Raw genomic sequence first — 17508 nt, 5'->3', positions numbered from 1 at the left:
CCGCTCATATTCCCATCAAACTGTTTATAGGGCTGGTCTAATGTTGTCAAACTTTATCTAATCATGTTAATACTGATTGTGTGATCCTTAAGACCACAGACTTGGGGATGAGGTAGGCTCAGAGGGGAGGTGGACTGAGAGATTAGATTTACAGCCAGATGCTGTTGGTCATCAAAGACATTTGGTATTACTTTCAATAAAACAGAAATATAGACAAAAACCCAACCGCATTTCAGACTTTTTTTACTCATAAATATTTGTCAGGGATTTGATTGTGACCTCACCACTGTCTTCCTTAATACTTATTTCTCTGTTATCTTCTTCTCTAGAATTACAATTAACAACCATTTGTCACTGTGTTTGTACACTGTGAAATTAGACCTCTGCATTTAACCCATCCATGCAGTGAAACACCCACATACATGCACACTAGTGTACACACACACTAGGGGGCAGTAAGCACACTTGCCCGGAGCAGTGGGCAGCCCTATCCACTGTATGTATGAATGCTATGGGGAGTAATCTGAGGGTAAAACATAATGTTGAGATTGAGATGTCATTGGGCTGGCAGCTGCGACACCAGTGTCAAGCTGGGTTCAGTCCAAGGTGTGTTTACTGTGTGTGTACAGTGCTCTAATCCTCTTACAGTCGTGTCAGCCTACCAGTAATTACCCCCTTTCTCTCTCAGGCCAACACAACTATCTATGCGCGGGGAGGAATGATTGCATCATCGACAAAATCCGCAGGAAAAACTGCCCAGCCTGCCGCTTCCGCAAGTGTCTCCAAGCTGGCATGAACCTGGAAGGTAACTGATGCTGAGTGATTTCCAATATACATCAGTCAGCCACACAATAGTCCACTGTGTAGCAGACATGCCCTGCATTAGCATGTTTCCCTCACTCACTACATTCAGTCTTTGTCAAATTCAGTCCTGACCCTAGTGCCCACCTGACCTTTTCAAACATGTATATATTTGAGTCCACGGTCATAGCAGTGCTCCTTCTCCTCTCCAGTGGCTTCTCTAGGAGGTGTCCTTGAGCAGGTGATGGAAGTTTTTTGAACCACTGCGGTGCTGCTTTTAAGAAAATGGCAGTATACCATAAAATAATAGCCTTTCCAGCCCCTTTGATGCACTTCGTGGAATCTGAATGGCGTCATCTACTTATGTGCACGGGTATAAAATCATGTATTATCTATTTGCTTGAGGCATGGGGTGGGGGTGGGGAGTAAAATGATGTCTATGTAGCGACGAGTCCAGTAAATATGGGCTTCAATCATTGAGGCTCTTAGTTGCCATAGAAACATTTATGGTGGAAAATTAAAAAAAGTGGGACTAAATGAGAATGAATTTGTTGGTAATCTCACAAGTGCACATGATGGATTTTGAACAGCAGTTAAAAGCAAAATATGCAACCATATTTTTCTGTTACCGTGTTAAACTATGCATTCTGTGAAGTGGCTAAATGTGTTTAAGCAGGGTTTGTGTACATACATGCAAACATACATACATGTGTACAGGCCTATATAAAACACAATACCGTATTTATAACTTGGAAATGTAGGTTTATTTCTTTTTGAAAAACCTTAGGGGAAGTGATAGAAATAAATTGTGAAAGGCAGGATTTAACATTTTTTTGTGAAAAAAAAAAAAAAAAAAATCACAGCTTAATTCACTCGATCATATCAAATTCAGAGAAACTGGCCTCACTTGCACACAATTTCTTGTTTAAACCAACTAATGCTTTTTTTTTTTTTTAAACAAAGATTTTTGCATTGGTCAATGTTTTTATTTCTTTAATTATAATTTATATAATCTATGCAAACTCCAGAGCACAAAGGCTGTGGTTTCGTCATGAATCTGACAGACTTTCTTAGGATTTTCTCAAGAGCAAATTTAAGAAAGAAACTCAGGAAGATATTTGGTAAATGAGGCCCAATGTTTGCGTGTACTTGCTTTTCAACTGGTAAATAATTTGAGAAAAACAGGTTATCGAAAAGTTCAGCAAGGAAGTCTTTTCTTCTCCTGCACCTTTTGCCTAACATGTTTGCAGCTTGTAAAGATCACTTCATATGAGTATAGGATCTTCTCTAATTGATCGATTTCTTCCTGTGTTCCAGCACGCAAAAATAAAAAGCTGATCCGGCTAAAGGGCCAGCAGGCCATGGCCGATGCAGCTCACCCCATGCCCAACGAACGGGCATGTTCACTGGTGCCCAAGTCCATGCCTCAGCTGGTGCCCACCATGCTGTCCCTACTCAAGGCCATCGAGCCTGAGATTGTGTACGCCGGCTATGACAGCACCATCCCGGACACATCCACTCGCCTCATGACCACCCTCAACAGGCTGGGCGGTCGCCAGGTCATCTCTGCCGTCAAGTGGGCCAAGGCCCTACCAGGTAAGAGAGATTGTTTTGTTGTTATTCTAGAAGCAAGTTTCACACAATTCTAATTTAGACAATTCACAATGAACAAACTAGCTGATTTACACAAAATTAATAAAATTACATCAAATTCTGATTCAGGATCGCTAGTATAAATGTTTTTATCTATGCAATGTTCCTTTGTCCTTTTTTATAGATAGCAGTGTGTCACAGAGTATCAGAAACCACATAAAAAGTCTATTAAAAAAAGTATTTGAAAAAAAAAGTATTTGTGATTATGTAATCATTTTAAATATATAACTTTAAATAATAACACAGTTGAAGGAAAGTGTGATTTAAGCTGTCAGTTTACAGTGTTAAATAGAGGGTATGCACTCATGACGTGATAACTAGATTAGCTTTGTCACTTCAGTGTAAAACTGAGGATGCAAATGTACATCAGCTGTATTCAGGGTAAGCGGAACATTATATGATTTAAATTATTTTTTTGCTGGACTAACCATGTTAAAGGGCCATTTCAGGTTAAGAATATGGTTAAAGATATTAGCAGTTAGCATTAAGCTGTTGATACCTGTGATTACTGTATTACCAGATTGCCACTGTAACCTGAGAAGCAAGTTGTAGATTGTTGAAGAAGGTTGATTGCTAGCAGCAGCAGCAGCTTCAGCATGCCAGGCAGTACAGCCACAGTGGAAGCTTGCACATGATTTGCACATGAGTGAGGAAGCTTGCACATGATTTGTTAATTGTTGGAAGCATTTGCTCCGTCCCATTGCTTCTCTTGAGTCGAATGGCAGGCCTGAGAAAAGACTCAGAGTCAGATTATATAAGAGCTGCACGCTCGAGCAAACACTACAACGGTGGACGTTAAGCATGTCACCTTTGAAGTGGAAAGAAGTAAAAGGCATTCTAATACCACATATTATGCATAGCCATTTCTAATGCATTGTATTTTATATACTAGTTATTGAACATCGTTAGAGACTGTTATTTTCATGTTTTTGTGTCCTGTTGGGAGAAGGATGCAACTCAGTGGATCATTTATTAAAACTTAATTCAGTTTCCTGCTGTGCAGTAAGCCTTGCTTATGTGCCCCGCTCACACTGCCGATGACACTCCCGCCTTCTGTACACTCAAACTAGAACTGTTTATCGTAGATATTGTTTCACCTGCCCCACACTATACATATATTCTTAACTTCATTCATACGTACTGTCATGATAGGCTTCTAATAGTAGTCATTGATATTTATGGGTTTAACTGTCATTTTCACTGACAGTCATTGGTTTTCATAGATCAGTCATTTGTTGCTTTGATAGGCCAGTAGTCATTTGTTATGATTGGTTAATCTAAATACTTTTGACCAATGACAGACTGGTTGCTTGAGTTACAATGGGTGTAACAGTAACACTAACATTGCTACTAGTCAGAAACTGGTTTTCATAGATCAATTTCTCATTTGTTACTCTGATAGGCCAGTAGTCTTTGGTTATCACTGATTAATTACTTTTGATCAATGACAAGCTGGTTTCTTTTCTTTTTTTTCTTGTGTTCAGTATTGTATGATAATAGTCAGTTATTCTATACTGCTTCTTGCAATCTGGTGTCGATCACACAATTGTTTTGCTATCTGGTGTCGACCACAGGAGGATGAGTTCCCCTTTTGAGTCTTGGTTCTTTACAAGGTTTTGTCCTCTTGCTCTTAGGAAGTGTTTACTTTCCTCTGTCATCCCTCTGTCATACTTTCTCGCTGGGACTTGGACGTAGATGTTCTGTAAAGCTGCTTTGTGGCAACGCCCATTCTAAATAAATATATAAAGAAAGCTAGAGTTGAATTGACTTAATTGATGAAGTCTATAGTTCTTTTTGTTACCAGTGCCAAGTAATTGTGTTCTCGCACTGCATGTACGCAAGGCGAATTAAATAGTGATGGACAATAATTAATATTCGAGACAGTAAATTATGTTTGAAAAACATGCATTGTGAGTTAATGAGATGCTCAGGTGTGCAGCTATATCAGTTGAAAAGCTGTCAGCATGGAATTGTTACTCCCTGTGGGGGAAAAAAGAAAAATTAAGTTTGACCATAATGTGGTACTGCTTTTAGTCTTTAATAGTCAGCTTGTAATCACATAAAGTATGTGAAATTCAATGTGACTGTTGCAGTTTATCATCTGAGTGTTCTGGCTGTTTGCCACTGTTCTGGCATGTGTTTCAAGCAGTGATTTTCAAACTAAGGGGTGTATAAAGAAGGCTAGATCGAGTGAGATGATGCCTTGAAATCTTGAAATGCTGCATGTTTAAACAGTTAAACCATTCACAAAACTACCAGTGTGTGTGCTCCAAAAAATATACCTGTTACAAGTACATAATAAAAATGTTGGCAGATTCTTTCAAATGGTAATAATTTTACTACTACTCAATGGTATTGAAAAGAAATCTACTTATATTTTACACTTCAGTCCTTAACACTCCTTTTTAATTTCATTATGTAACGTGGTTGTCAGCATCTGTACAACACCACTTAAAAAAACCACCTTTAAAACCTTTGCATTTTATTTAGGCCATGAGTGCATCAGAAGTAGAACAATAGAGCCTAACAAATTTCAGTTCCTTTGCTGACGGATGCCGGAAATGCTATGTTCTTAAAACATAAGTTTTATTCAGAACATTGGTAATTTTTTACCTGCTTTTTAAACATACTTTCACTTATACTGTCACGATTGGTCCCTCCCAGTCCTGTCCATGTGTGTTTGTTTTGGTATCTGTAGTCCTGCCCCTCGTTTCGTGATTCCGCCCCGATTTTCACCTGTCCCTTGTTTTCCCTTTGTTACTTAAGCCCTGTGTTTGCACTTTGTCTTTGCTGGTCTTTGTTTGATGTATTGGTCTATGTTTGCTTTGTTTGAATCTGTGTTGTTGGTTGTATTCTGGTTTATGTCATGTCTGCCCCACGATCTCTCCCTATTGGCTCATTCACCCTGGACGGTTATGACCCTGATTTTGGATTTGCCCTCAATAAAAGTCGCTTACCTCCGCACATGCATCCGCTACCTCGCTCCGCGTTACATAAAGACCAGCCACCACAGGATGCAGCAGGAAAGCGACTTTTATTGAGGGAAAACGAGGGACAGGTGAAAATCAGGGGCGGAGTCACGAAACGAGGGGCAGGACTACAGATACCAAAACAAACGCACATGGACAGGACTGGGAGGGGCCAATCGTGACATATACATTAATGCACAGAACTAACAAGACATTTACTTGGGTATGGATTTAGGCTAATCTAATCCCCAAACCCCCACTGACTGGCAGGTTAAATCCACCTGTCAGGTTCTTTGGCATGAAAAAAAGTGTATGCTGCTGCTCTCTCATCTCAAAAAGCATTTCTCACATAAACAGGTCATGACTTGCAGTGGAGCATGCAGCAGTCTTTTCTTGATAACGGCTGAATCATTCAGCCACATATTTTCATACTTTATAAAATAATAACAAAATTTTAAAATAAATAAGTGAGAGGTTATGAAGTGAATTGTTATCATTTTATGTGCTGCAGGAGTGAACATTAAAGGAGCAGAATGATATTTCCTATGCATTGTAGAGATGTGTAACAAATTAAAAGAATACACAACACTTCTTGGCCACCATAAAGCACCTGAATAGCTTCAGTGCACCTTGACATAGATTCTGCAACTGCACTGAGGGGATGGACTACCATTCTTTATGGTAATATATTCCCATAGTTGATGTTTTGATGACGGTGGTGGAGGTTTCATGTAGGTATTCAACTGGGTTGAGATCTGGTAACTGCAAAGGCCATAGCGTAATGTTTACACCATTTTCAAATTTGTGAAATCATGCTGTCACCCTTCATGCCCTGTGTATCCTGGAAGAGACCACTACTATCAGGGCAGCCCCTCACAGCCCCACTTGTTGAGATAATCATTCAGTGATTCACTTGCTATTTTTGTTTATTTCCTCATCTCTATGGATCATGTTTTTTTGCTGAACTCTCAAATGTTGCTGCTGTTCTGTTTTCCCTTAAAAGGAATATGCACGTTCAACCACAATTTCTTACCCTATTTACTGATGTCTTTTCCATAAATCCAAATGCAGATGTCATTTTAGTCACTATTCCTATGAAAACACTAGCCAGTTGAGCAGTCTTTTTGACTGAAGCTCTTACCATTTGTGCTCTCATTCAAAGTCACTTAGATCTATACCTCTTGCCATCATAATGTCTGAAAGCATCTGCACTGTTATGTTTTTCTGTTCATTTGTTCATGTTTTTCCTTTCTTGGTCACCTGTCTGTGTATCACTAATGCTAACTGGTTACTTTTAGCTGCTATTGCATTTGTATTAATATCTGTTTATGGTTTTCCTGACCAAGGTTTCCGAAACCTGCACCTGGATGACCAGATGACCCTGCTGCAGTGTTCCTGGCTATTCCTCATGTCCTTCAGCCTTGGCTGGAGGTCCTACCAACAGTGCAATGGAGGCATGCTCTGCTTTGCCCCAGACCTCGTCATCAATGAGTGAGTGCAATCATTTATTTATTGATTGATTGATTGATTTATTGATTTATTTATTCATTTGTTCATTTATTCATTCATGGTCTGCGGAAGTCCAAGAGGTTTGGTGTCTGAATCAATAAGTCACAAGCTGAGTGTGTTGTACTTGGGAATGTCTGAAAATGTGATTTCTGGGTTGTCTTGCTGTCTAATGTTGGAATTTTCATTATCTACTGTATTGATAAATCATTTAATATATCTATATAGTTTATTGCAAGATTAGGAATTGTGAAAAAAGAACAATGAACTGCCTTAGATTTTCCTGTTTGTCTCTGAACGAGACTGAATATAAAGCTTCTCTTGTTGGCTGATCAGAATGAGCTAAACTGGCTGTTTTTTAGGGAGAGGATGAAGCTGCCCTACATGGGTGAACAGTGCGAGCAGATGCTAAAGATTGCCACTGAACTGGTGAGACTCCAAGTGTCCTATGAAGAGTATCTCTGCATGAAAGTCCTTCTGCTGCTCAGCACAGGTTTGTGAATTAATCTTTTTTCTTTAGTATGAAGATCGGCTCTCATTTTAAAGGCATGGCATACAGCAGTACATAGCTTAACACAGTTTTACAGCTTTTGTAGGTCCTAAGTGTGCTGTTCTCTTAGCAGCTGACCTGGTGCTGTTACTTTAGGAGGAATCAATATGGTGCACGGCCACTAATTGATGAAAAATAATGATCACTGTCAGTTACGTTGTATTGCAGTTACTACTGAGTGACACTTAACATTAAACTGGTTTCATCATTATTGTCATGTATTACCCTGCATGCACATTGCTGGCAACAATAACTGTAAGGTAGCCTGCACAATATCAGTGAGAGCCAGCACGCTAAGCAGCAAGCACCCTAGCGATTACTGATGGCACGATGCAAGTAATCTGAGCAGAGAGATGAAGCAGAGATCATTTCAGCTTTATGCAAATGACCATAGTGCAATGATAAGTATTGTTAGAGAATCTTTATTACTCTCTAACATTTGTTATGTTTATACAAAAACAGAGAAGTTTGTAGAAACATGGACAGATACTTACAGAATGAAAATATATTTCTTTCAAATTCTTTTCAAACAACATAGTTTTTACAGTCTCTTCCTTGAACATAACAATGGAATTTTAACCATGCTTGTGAACTGATTAGGCTTAACTTAGCCTAACTAAATATAGCTGCAGGCTGTAGTTACATTTTTTTAGATGATTGATTATGGAATATATGTAACATATGCTATCTTGAAACAGATAATGATCTGTTTAGATAGTGATAAGATTTTGTTTAGCCTGCTAGTGATTTCTTGTGAAATTGGAGCATGCATTGGAAAAAAACATTATGTATATGGTTATTCTGTTCTACATTGCCTGTGAGTTTATATCTATTCTGTTCCTTTAAAATTTTACTTTAGTCAAACTTGCTGCCTGCTGATGCATGGTTTGGAATGCCCACCGGTGACCAGTTGATACTGAGCAAAAGAACATCCAGAGCCACATACACTCACCAAGCACTTTATTAAGAACTTTGCACTAATCCTGGGTAGGGCCTCCCATTGCTCTCAAAACAACCTTAATTCTTCTTGGCCTGGATTCCACAAGATGTTAGAAGCATTCCTTTGAGATTCTAGTCCATGCTGACATGATTCCATCATGCAGTTCCTGCAGTTTTTTAGATGCCGTTTCATGCTGGGAATGTCCCATTCTACCACACCCCAAGGTGTTCAGCTCTGGTAAACAGGAATGCCACTGAACTTATTGTTCATGTTCATGAAACGAGTTTGACACTTTTGATTTGTGACAGTGCGTTATCATGCTGGAATTAGAAGATGGGTAAATTGTGAATATGAAGTATGCACATGGTCAGCAACAATACTTAAATAGGCTGTGGCGTTCAAGCAATGATTCATTGGTATTAACAGATCCAGAGTGTGCCAAGAAAACATTCCCCACACCACCTCCACTAGCCTGGACTGTTGTTTTTCCAGTCGTCAGCTGTGTAGTTTTGGTGAGCCTATGCCCACTGCAGCCTTAGCTTTCTGTTCTTGCTTGACAGAGGTGGAACCTGACATGGTATTTTGCTGTTGTAGCCCATCTGCCTCGGCATGTTGTGCGGTCTGAGATCTGCCTCGGCATGTTGTGCGGTCTGAGATCTTTTCTGCTCACCACCACTGTACAGAGTGGTCATGTGATTTATGGTCTTTTGATGGTCTTTCTGTGAACTTGAACCACCCTGACCATTCCCTGTTGACCTCTGTAATCAACAAGGTGTTTCCATCCATAGACCTGCCACTCATGGGATGGGTTTTTTTTTTTTTTTTTTTTTTTAATCATCACACTATTCTGAGTTGAATTTAGAGAGTATGCACAAAAACCCCAGGAGATAAACAGTTACAGAAATACTCAAGCTAGTCTGTCTGGCACCAATGAACAGCCACAGTCCAAATCACTTGGATCATATTTTGTCCTCATGCTGATGGTTGACGTGAACATTAACTGAAGCTGTTGGCCTGTATCTGCATGATCTTTCACACTGCACTGCTGCCACGTGAATGGCTGATTGTGTCATTAGAAAACTGTGTAAATGAGTAGGCGTATACTTGTTCCTAATGTACATCATAGGTTTTTGGTCTAATACATAATGGTGTTCATGAGATAAATCTGACATAAATTATCTTAAGAATATTTGGATGGCTTCTCACAATGGACTGTGTAGTTTCATTTATAACTTGAGATTTATTAATGAATTTCTTATTTGTACAGAAACACACAAGCTCTCCAACAGTCCTAACATTAATCTTTCTTGTCATATCAATTTTATATTGATACATTGAAAGCACTGATTTGCTTCTAAGTCATCCCATTGCAAAGATGGTATTTATAAACTGTGTGTGTGTCATAAATGTAATATAAAGTTCATGTAGCATTCTCAAAGTCTCTGTTTTCTGCTAATACTGGGCAGCAAAGAGTCTCTATTGCTGTGCTGACACTACTTTCCTGGTAACACCATGATTCTAAATGTTCTGGGTCTATTTTGAGGATAGTCAAAGACAAACTACTGTTGGTGATATAGCAGCAATTCAGCACTGCACAACCTGTTTTTATAGAACAAGCATTTCACAACAGTCTGACTGCCCTGGTATGAATCATTTATTTCAACATAAGCAAACCAGGATAAATCTATTGACCAAGATTTTTCTTTTTTAAATTAAAGTACCATAAAATGTCATTAATAGCTGTTTGTTTTGCCGCAGTACTTATGCATATTAACCAGCAGCTCCCTGTATTATGTGTTGTTTCTTCTAAATCTAAGAAGAATAAGAATCCAGAATATTTTGTAGGCAGACACTGCAGTCGTGTTTTGTAGTTAATGTATAACAACCATATCCAAGCCTTGGTAAGCCATTTGCTGCTCAGTATGCTAGCTAGAGATACCATTTGTGGTAAAATGGCCGTCTCTGATTGTCATTTAAAGAATCATTTTATGCCTTTCAAATTGCACAAAAAAGAAGTAAACAGGACGCACTTAGGTGTGCTTTGATTGCTTCTTGCAGAAGTGGAAATTACATGTCTGTTTCCCAAAAAAACAGCCAGCTTTTCTTTCTTTCTGTTATTAACTTCACTGTGAAAGAGAGGGCTCTCTAAGGCTTCTGCTTCTGTTCTGCCTGCAGTACATCATCCTGTGAATTCATTGCCCTTTTGGTTCAAGGAACAGGAGTGCTGAAGTCTGAGGGAATGAAGAATCATTTGGGTTTTATTGACCATCTGAGAGTCAGACTTTACACAAACAAAGTTCCACTGTTTTAGTGACTAACAGAAGATAACAGGACACAATTTCTTGCACTGTACTGGATTCTGCAGCGCTTTGCATAGGCTCTGGGTTTGCCTGGGCTGAAGTCCAGCATCCCAGAACCTCAAATCCAATAACTGGTATAGCATTATATCTCTCCATCCACAGGGACGAGTGCAGGGACATGAAAATGGTTGATACTTCCTCTGGTTTACATACTTTCCTATGATTAACTGAGGTTGGGAAATGGATTTATGTGATTGACTGGGCAAGACAGAATGAGGTTTTCTGTTTTTTTTTCTGAGTGCTGTCATACGACTTATTATTTGTAAATTTCAGTGTGCCGTTTTGTTATGCTGATTGACATTATGACCATAACCCTGATTTGGTCTTTGCAGTACCAAAGGATGGACTCAAGAGCCAGGCAGTGTTTGACGAAATTCGTATGTCCTACATTAAAGAGTTGGGCAAGGCTATTGTCAAACGGGATGAAAACTCCAGCCAGAACTGGCAGAGGTTCTATCAGATCACCAAGCTTTTGGATTCCATGCAAGAGGTGAGGGCTTCCTCAGAGCTTTTTGATCAACAAATGTGCAAAGTAAATCCAATAGAAGAGCACATCCTAACCTAATGGCAATGGTAATGGTAAAAAGCACGCATAAAAACAGATAATTTCAAGAATTTTCTCATTTTCTGTGTTGCGAGATGTTTTTCCTTTGTGTAAACACAGCTTTTACCCTAATTAAATCACAGTATTAGATAGTGAGGCCAGTATTCAACACTGCTGTTGCTATTCTTACTTCACACAACACCTAACAGTGGCCCAGTGTTTTGGATCTATGTTTACGCCTTTGTGACCCAAGGCCCTGTTGACTACTGAAATGCTGCCTTTGTTCACAGATGGTGGAGGGGTTGCTTAACTTCTGTTTCTACACATTCGTGAACAAGTCTCTGAGTGTGGAATTCCCAGAGATGCTGGCCGAAATCATCAGCAACCAGCTTCCAAAAATTAAAGACGGGAGCGTCAAGCCACTTCTGTTTCATCAGAAATGACTGCCTTATACAAAACAGACAACAACAATGCCTTAACGCCACCCTAAATCTCCACCGCTGGCCTAGCGGCCCCGATTACTGCCCTGGGTAGGCCATCAGCTATCGCGGCTCAACTGAGCGAGATTGTGATATACATTCTTTTGTTTGGGGTCATTCCTAGAGAATGGGTAAAGCTTGCTTTAGAGAGCAAGAAAGAGCAGAAAAGAAATATAAAGAATGTCTGTGGCACAATTAAGGACAGAATTAACTAATTTTTCAACCTTTTATTTTCCTAAATTAAAGTATAACACTTTCTGCATAAAAGGTAGACTGGAGCAGGCTAATTTTACAGATTTTAACAGGAAAGGAATATTTTCTATTGATTTTTAAAGGTTTTTTTTTTTTGCATGTACACTGCTGCAATGTTTACAAAGGTATATCAAAAAAGGGAAAATGTGCCTTTTTAGAGAGAAAAAAAAAACTCAGCTATTTCTCTGTCCAGTGGCATACATGCTGTTCTGTTTGTCTTGTGTCTTGTACCTGTCACCGCTTTTTTTGCTGCTCCTCTTTGAAGCGGCCATGTTCATTTTCTAAAGCTGGCAGCTTGGCGGTCCTGAAGAGTAGGGTGTAAAACCCTGTAACCGGCCATGAAAACGTCATGCTTTGTGCCGTTTTAGACCTCGACATTGCACTTGAAAACTGCATTTTGTACAAGTGCACTCTACATTGCACTTGGAAATGCTTTTTTTATCAATGAAAAATGTTTTTTCTTTCATCACAAACTGTGTGCTGTTTATGCTGTTATGCAATTCTCACACCTCTGACACCAAGCACTAAATTACATAGCTAACATGGCCAATATGTCCGCTTCAACTGCAGTCTGTTGTGTAAAATTGGACACACTACCCCTTGTGTGCAGTGCCCTATAAATGAATCATTCTGTGCTCTCTGGTGGCCTCTAAAGTATCTGAAAAGTGTCAAATGAGTTTTAAGAAGTCATTTTAATGGCCTGCAGCCGGCCGCTTTTATCAAGCAGACAGATGATAAGTAAGGTCACTTAGAATTCAGCTTAAGGTTAATTACAGGTTTTGCTTGACCTGCCAGTTAAGCACAGCTTTCTGTAAAAGTAAAATTTCATGTTTTGAAGAATCCTAGGCCCGCTGCCCTTTTACTGCTACCATTCACAGTGATCAAGTCAACTTGAGCTTAAAGGGAAACTCCAAAGACCACCAAAAATGATTGAATCTTAGGGAACACATTTTGAACTACATGCTCTTCCAGGAACAAAAGTCTTACTCTTCAAAAGACAAAGCTGGCCAGCAGTGCTGTTGTAAAAACAGTAAGGCCCAATCCCATTTCTTATTTCTACCTTTACCCCTTGTTTTTGAATGTCACCTTGTCCCTTGGACAAGGGTTACAAGGGTTAGTGGTTGAAATTTTGCCAAACAAAATAGGACAACCCTCAAATAAAAAATAACATCATTACTTCATGAACAGGCTACTAGCACTGCTCTGTAGGCGACCCTGTCAGTCTGCAGTGATAGCAGAAGAGGGTAATGTTCAGCAACCTCGCTGCTGGGCTTTAGTTAAACTTGGGCATCAAAGAGGGGGATGTGACAATTATTTATAGCCCACCCCTAATTCTTTGGTGATATGACTATTCACCAGCTTCTTGTTCTAATTTTTCCGTTGTAAGTCCCATTTTAGTTGGAATGGGAAATTTAGCTATCTTGCTACAGAGACATCAGCATACTACTAGTGATTTTAATGCTTGTTATGAAGAAAAGGACCATAGTGCATTGAAACAACATAAAACTATGATAATACATACAATGGTTATTGTATATTTTTAACAGAAAAAAAATACATTTGTGAATCTTGTTCATTTTTGTTTATTTCTTCTAACACTCTTGTTTGGAGGGCCATGTAGCCCAAACACTTCACCCTACCTCTCTATCTCAACAAACATCAGAACACCCTACCCTTAGGTGTGAGAGTGCAAAATGGAGGGGCAAAGGGTAAAATAGGAATGGGCCTAAGGCTAGTAAGCATATTCTTGCAAAGCATGTAGCAGTTCAGTTTTTTTTGTGACACAATTGCAGCAACTATGAGCAAATGTGACTGGAGTTCTCCTTTAAGTCAGCATATACTTGGTATTGCGTAACCTTAAACTAATTATTCTGTCCTGTTTCACCTCTTGGGAGCAGCAATGCAGCTGTATTCCTGTTTCACTGTGCTTTTGTTTGAATCTTCCTGCTGCAGGCTGTTTTGTGGTGTGTACACATCCCTTTGTTTTTTGTGCTAGAGTCGTTCTTCGGGGCTCGTCTTTTTTGGAAGTCCTTTCTTTATGATTGAAAGGGCGCAGGGTGGTTGGGATGTCTTTTGGGTTTTTTTCTTTTACTCCCATCTTATGCCCTTCTGTGTGCTTCTGAGTGCCAATCTGGTAAAGTACCATTTTATGGTGGTATTGTAAACAGGGACGAAACTTACATTTGCTTTCCTTTCCGCTCAGGCCTGCGTTCGTTTTCCTTGCTGTGTGAAAATCTCCAGTTTTCACAAGCTGCTGTCTTTTTTAACGAAACTGCACCAGCGAAGGCGTTACATCACAACCTAAAGCCCACTCTAACACGCCTATTAATAACAGCCTTGCCATGATTTCAGCGTGCACATTCATTCATAACACGTTAAAGTATTGTAGAATGGTTTTTTCATTGTGTGACAAGCGCATTTCTGTGTGTAAAGAAATATTCCCTGTCTCCAAGAGTACTAACCACCTAAGCCAAAAGAACATCTGCCTTGTGATTCAGGACTAACAAATCTTATATGCGCACTTCTAAAACAGAAAAAAAAATTAATGAATTCTGTCCAACATGGCGCACTTCATTATATGTACATCTAAAATGTTTTAGGTTTAAAATCCTTTTAAAAGTTCACTGAAGTCCATTTGCTTATGTTCATGTTTAGAGTCAATGTTATGACCCATTTCGGCCAAAAACAGTATTAACACGCATGTTTTGTCAGTTTTGTCTGCAGGGCACCCAGAGTCCACCCTTCATTTATTTCATTTCTAGTACAGTCAAAACAGCCTTTAAGTACAAGGTATTTGTTTTTCATAGCAGAAAACATATGTAACAGAAAATTACCCAGATGTTTCAACAACTGAGTATAGTTGAGTATTTGGTGTTCACACAGTTTGCTTTCACTTCTTGCTTAGGGATATTTCTCCACACCTTTCAAGTTCAGTTTTAGAGGCTGGTTCCATTTTCTGCTTCTCACAAGCCAACATATTCAGCTTATTGACAGCTACATATCCTTTCAGACCCTTAGTACTGAGTTGTCCTCTCATAGTCCTCTTCTGAGTAATGAATGGCCAGGAATTAATGGATTTGACTGAAAATGAAATAACCGAAAGGTGGCCTCTGACCTTTGCACAGTACTGTAGATGTAACCGGGTTCATGGTGTTAAACTTTTTTTTAAAGCCGAGCTTAAAAAATATCTCACACATTGCTGAGAAGGTTAAAGTCTTTTGGCTTACTTTCACATACAGTACAGTGTTAGCAGGACTCATGCTCATTAAACATCATCTGTACGAAATGGACATTTGGTGTACTGCAAACAGTGAAGTCCATAACCTGTAGCATCCCAGCACAGAGATAAAATATAGAGTTTATTGTGACAGTTTATTTTCCGCAGCAAATTCCACAGCAGGCCTGTGTTTTATTTTGCTTAGCTGTTTCACAGTAGGCCTTGCTAAAGGGAGACTGAGAGCCATAAAAAGTTTTGAATTCAGGAGAACTCATCCAGTAACAATCATAGAAAATCTAATCCTCCACAATCTTTCACTAATTTGAAATTTGAAGAATATTAGATAAAGTCTGTTTCTGTATTCAAATCCTTTTAGTACAGATAAGAATTTTATTGCATAAGACGCTTGTATAATTTGTTTTGTAAAAAAAAAAATGGATGTATTGCAAATTTACTTTAAGAAGAAGTGTTATAATGTTTGACATGTAAGTAAATGTAAATTCTATAAATCAATAGGAAAGATTTAAGAGAGATCACTGTGTTTTTAAAAAAAAAAAAAACACGACTGGGATTATAAGTAGATAGAGGGGCGAGGGACTGGAGCATATTTTATATCATGCAACAGAGCGACCAAAGCAAAGTAGGTTATTATAAAAATAAAAAAAATAAAAAAAAAGGAAAGAAACTGAAGTGTTTAAAGCAGTTACATTTTACAGTAGCACTTATTATCCAACTCTAGAATGTATTGTTTTATCTACTTTTTTCTATTTCTTTTGTAAAAGTCTAGGCTTTGGTTTCATGTATATTGCTGTGAAAAACAAAAAAAAAGAAAAACAAACAAAAAATAACTGTGTGTGAAAGTAATGTACCAGAGCCTAAGAATTTGCACTACCCTAATACTGGTCTAAAAAAAGTCTATTTTGTACAAAATCCATGCAAATATTATCTTTAAAATTAAGGGCAGATCATACTTCACTTGCGTATGGCTTACATTAAAGTCTGTTCTGTTTGTATTTCAGTTATGTAAATGTAATCCAATGTAAAGAATAATGTCTATTTGTTTAAAAATAGTTTTGTATTACACTTAAGTAGTCAATGTCAATCTTTACACATATTTGATTAAATGTTGAACAAAAGTCATTTTGTGTGAGGAAGGTAGTTTTTTTCTGTTTTGTTTTTCTTTGAACGTTGACGTTTTCTCATGACTACACAGATAGATCTCCACAAAGGTGTAGATGATTACAGCGTATCCTAGCCTGGCCAGTTTTGAAAGGACAAGGTCAAAGGTCAAAAATGACCGACATATGACTCTTAACTTGTAGAGATTATTGCATAAATATTTGTTAGGCAGCATTTACACAGTGAAACCTATTGTTGCTTGAAATCTACATGAAACTAAACTGTATGAGGCAAAGCCAGCCTTAATAAGTGATCTATGTGAAACTGTGGTCATATGAGCAAAAACAAGGGCAAAATCTGAAAAGAACTGTGCAGATGTGATGTGAATAATAATGTTTCTAAATGTAAGTGAGTGCAGGGTAAAATTCAATGTTTGTTTGTTTTTTTTTTATGTAAACAAGTTTCAGTAGAACTAGACTAGAAAGTTTCTCAAGATTCACCCTGAAAACTGTACCATGAAATATTCTTTCATCATAAAGATTTTCAGTTACTGAATTGTATACAAATCCACATCTGTACCTTATTTTAAACACCCTCTATGTGCCTGTAATAGTTAAAGCAAGTCAGTTGCTCACAGTGAGCTCTAGCCAGGCTTAAAGCACAGCCTCCGCATTGGCTTGGTTTTAATGCAGCTAGGCCTCCAACAGTGAGGGAGCTCTATATTCCTTTGAAAATAAATTCAAAAATTATTTGTGCAGATTTTTTAAAAACACTACAGATTTAATGAAGTGAATGTTATAACTTTGTAGCATTACTTACTGTAGCATAGTTGCTGCTTTCGACTAAATTGTTTATGAACGATTGGAGCTGGAAACTAATTATACGTTTTTATTTGTAGCACAGAGAAGCAACTAATTATTAATCTTGTCTTTTTTAAAGCACAAACTAGAGTGTGTTGTGTCCAGCTCTCCCAAGAAACTCACTAAGAATTGCAAGTATGCAAGTACGTTCAGGCATTTTAATGTTTTGAAAGTTACAGTGCCTAAAAGTAGCTCAGGCTTATCAACAATATATTTATAAAAAGGAAATGAAAGTTTGATTTTTCTAATGATGCATTT

The 17508-nt window shown here is 38.4% G+C and overlaps 1 protein-coding gene and 1 long non-coding RNA gene across 6 annotated transcripts in view; one reads left to right on the top strand and one right to left on the bottom strand.

The window, feature by feature from the left end:
- The window catches only part of LOC108429407 (glucocorticoid receptor), a 53143-nt gene extending 36732 nt beyond the window's left edge, over nt 1-16411 (top strand). For all 5 annotated transcript variants that reach the window (XM_017701116.2, XM_017701114.2, XM_017701115.2 and 2 more), the window contains 6 exons: nt 689-805; nt 2119-2397; nt 6770-6914; nt 7292-7422; nt 11112-11269; nt 11614-16411. In XM_017701116.2, coding sequence (XP_017556605.1) covers nt 689-805; nt 2119-2397; nt 6770-6914; nt 7292-7422; nt 11112-11269; nt 11614-11766 — 983 coding nt within the window. In that variant the 3' untranslated portion in view covers nt 11767-16411. The remainder of the gene's footprint in view (nt 1-688; nt 806-2118; nt 2398-6769; nt 6915-7291; nt 7423-11111; nt 11270-11613) is intronic.
- Nucleotides 2268-5451, bottom strand: LOC108429409. Its single transcript, XR_001858005.2, has 3 exons — nt 5412-5451; nt 2954-3181; nt 2268-2390 (listed from the first exon to the last, which is right to left on the bottom strand). It is a non-coding gene; the product is annotated as an uncharacterized LOC108429409 (long non-coding RNA).
- Nucleotides 16412-17508: the final 1097 nt, after the last annotated feature.

The sequence above is a fragment of the Pygocentrus nattereri genome, chromosome 16, assembly GCF_015220715.1.
Source record: "Pygocentrus nattereri isolate fPygNat1 chromosome 16, fPygNat1.pri, whole genome shotgun sequence".
NCBI lineage: Eukaryota > Metazoa > Chordata > Actinopteri > Characiformes > Serrasalmidae > Pygocentrus > Pygocentrus nattereri.
Note: the sequence above shows the minus strand (reverse complement) of the source record. Positions and strands in the feature narration are given on the sequence as shown.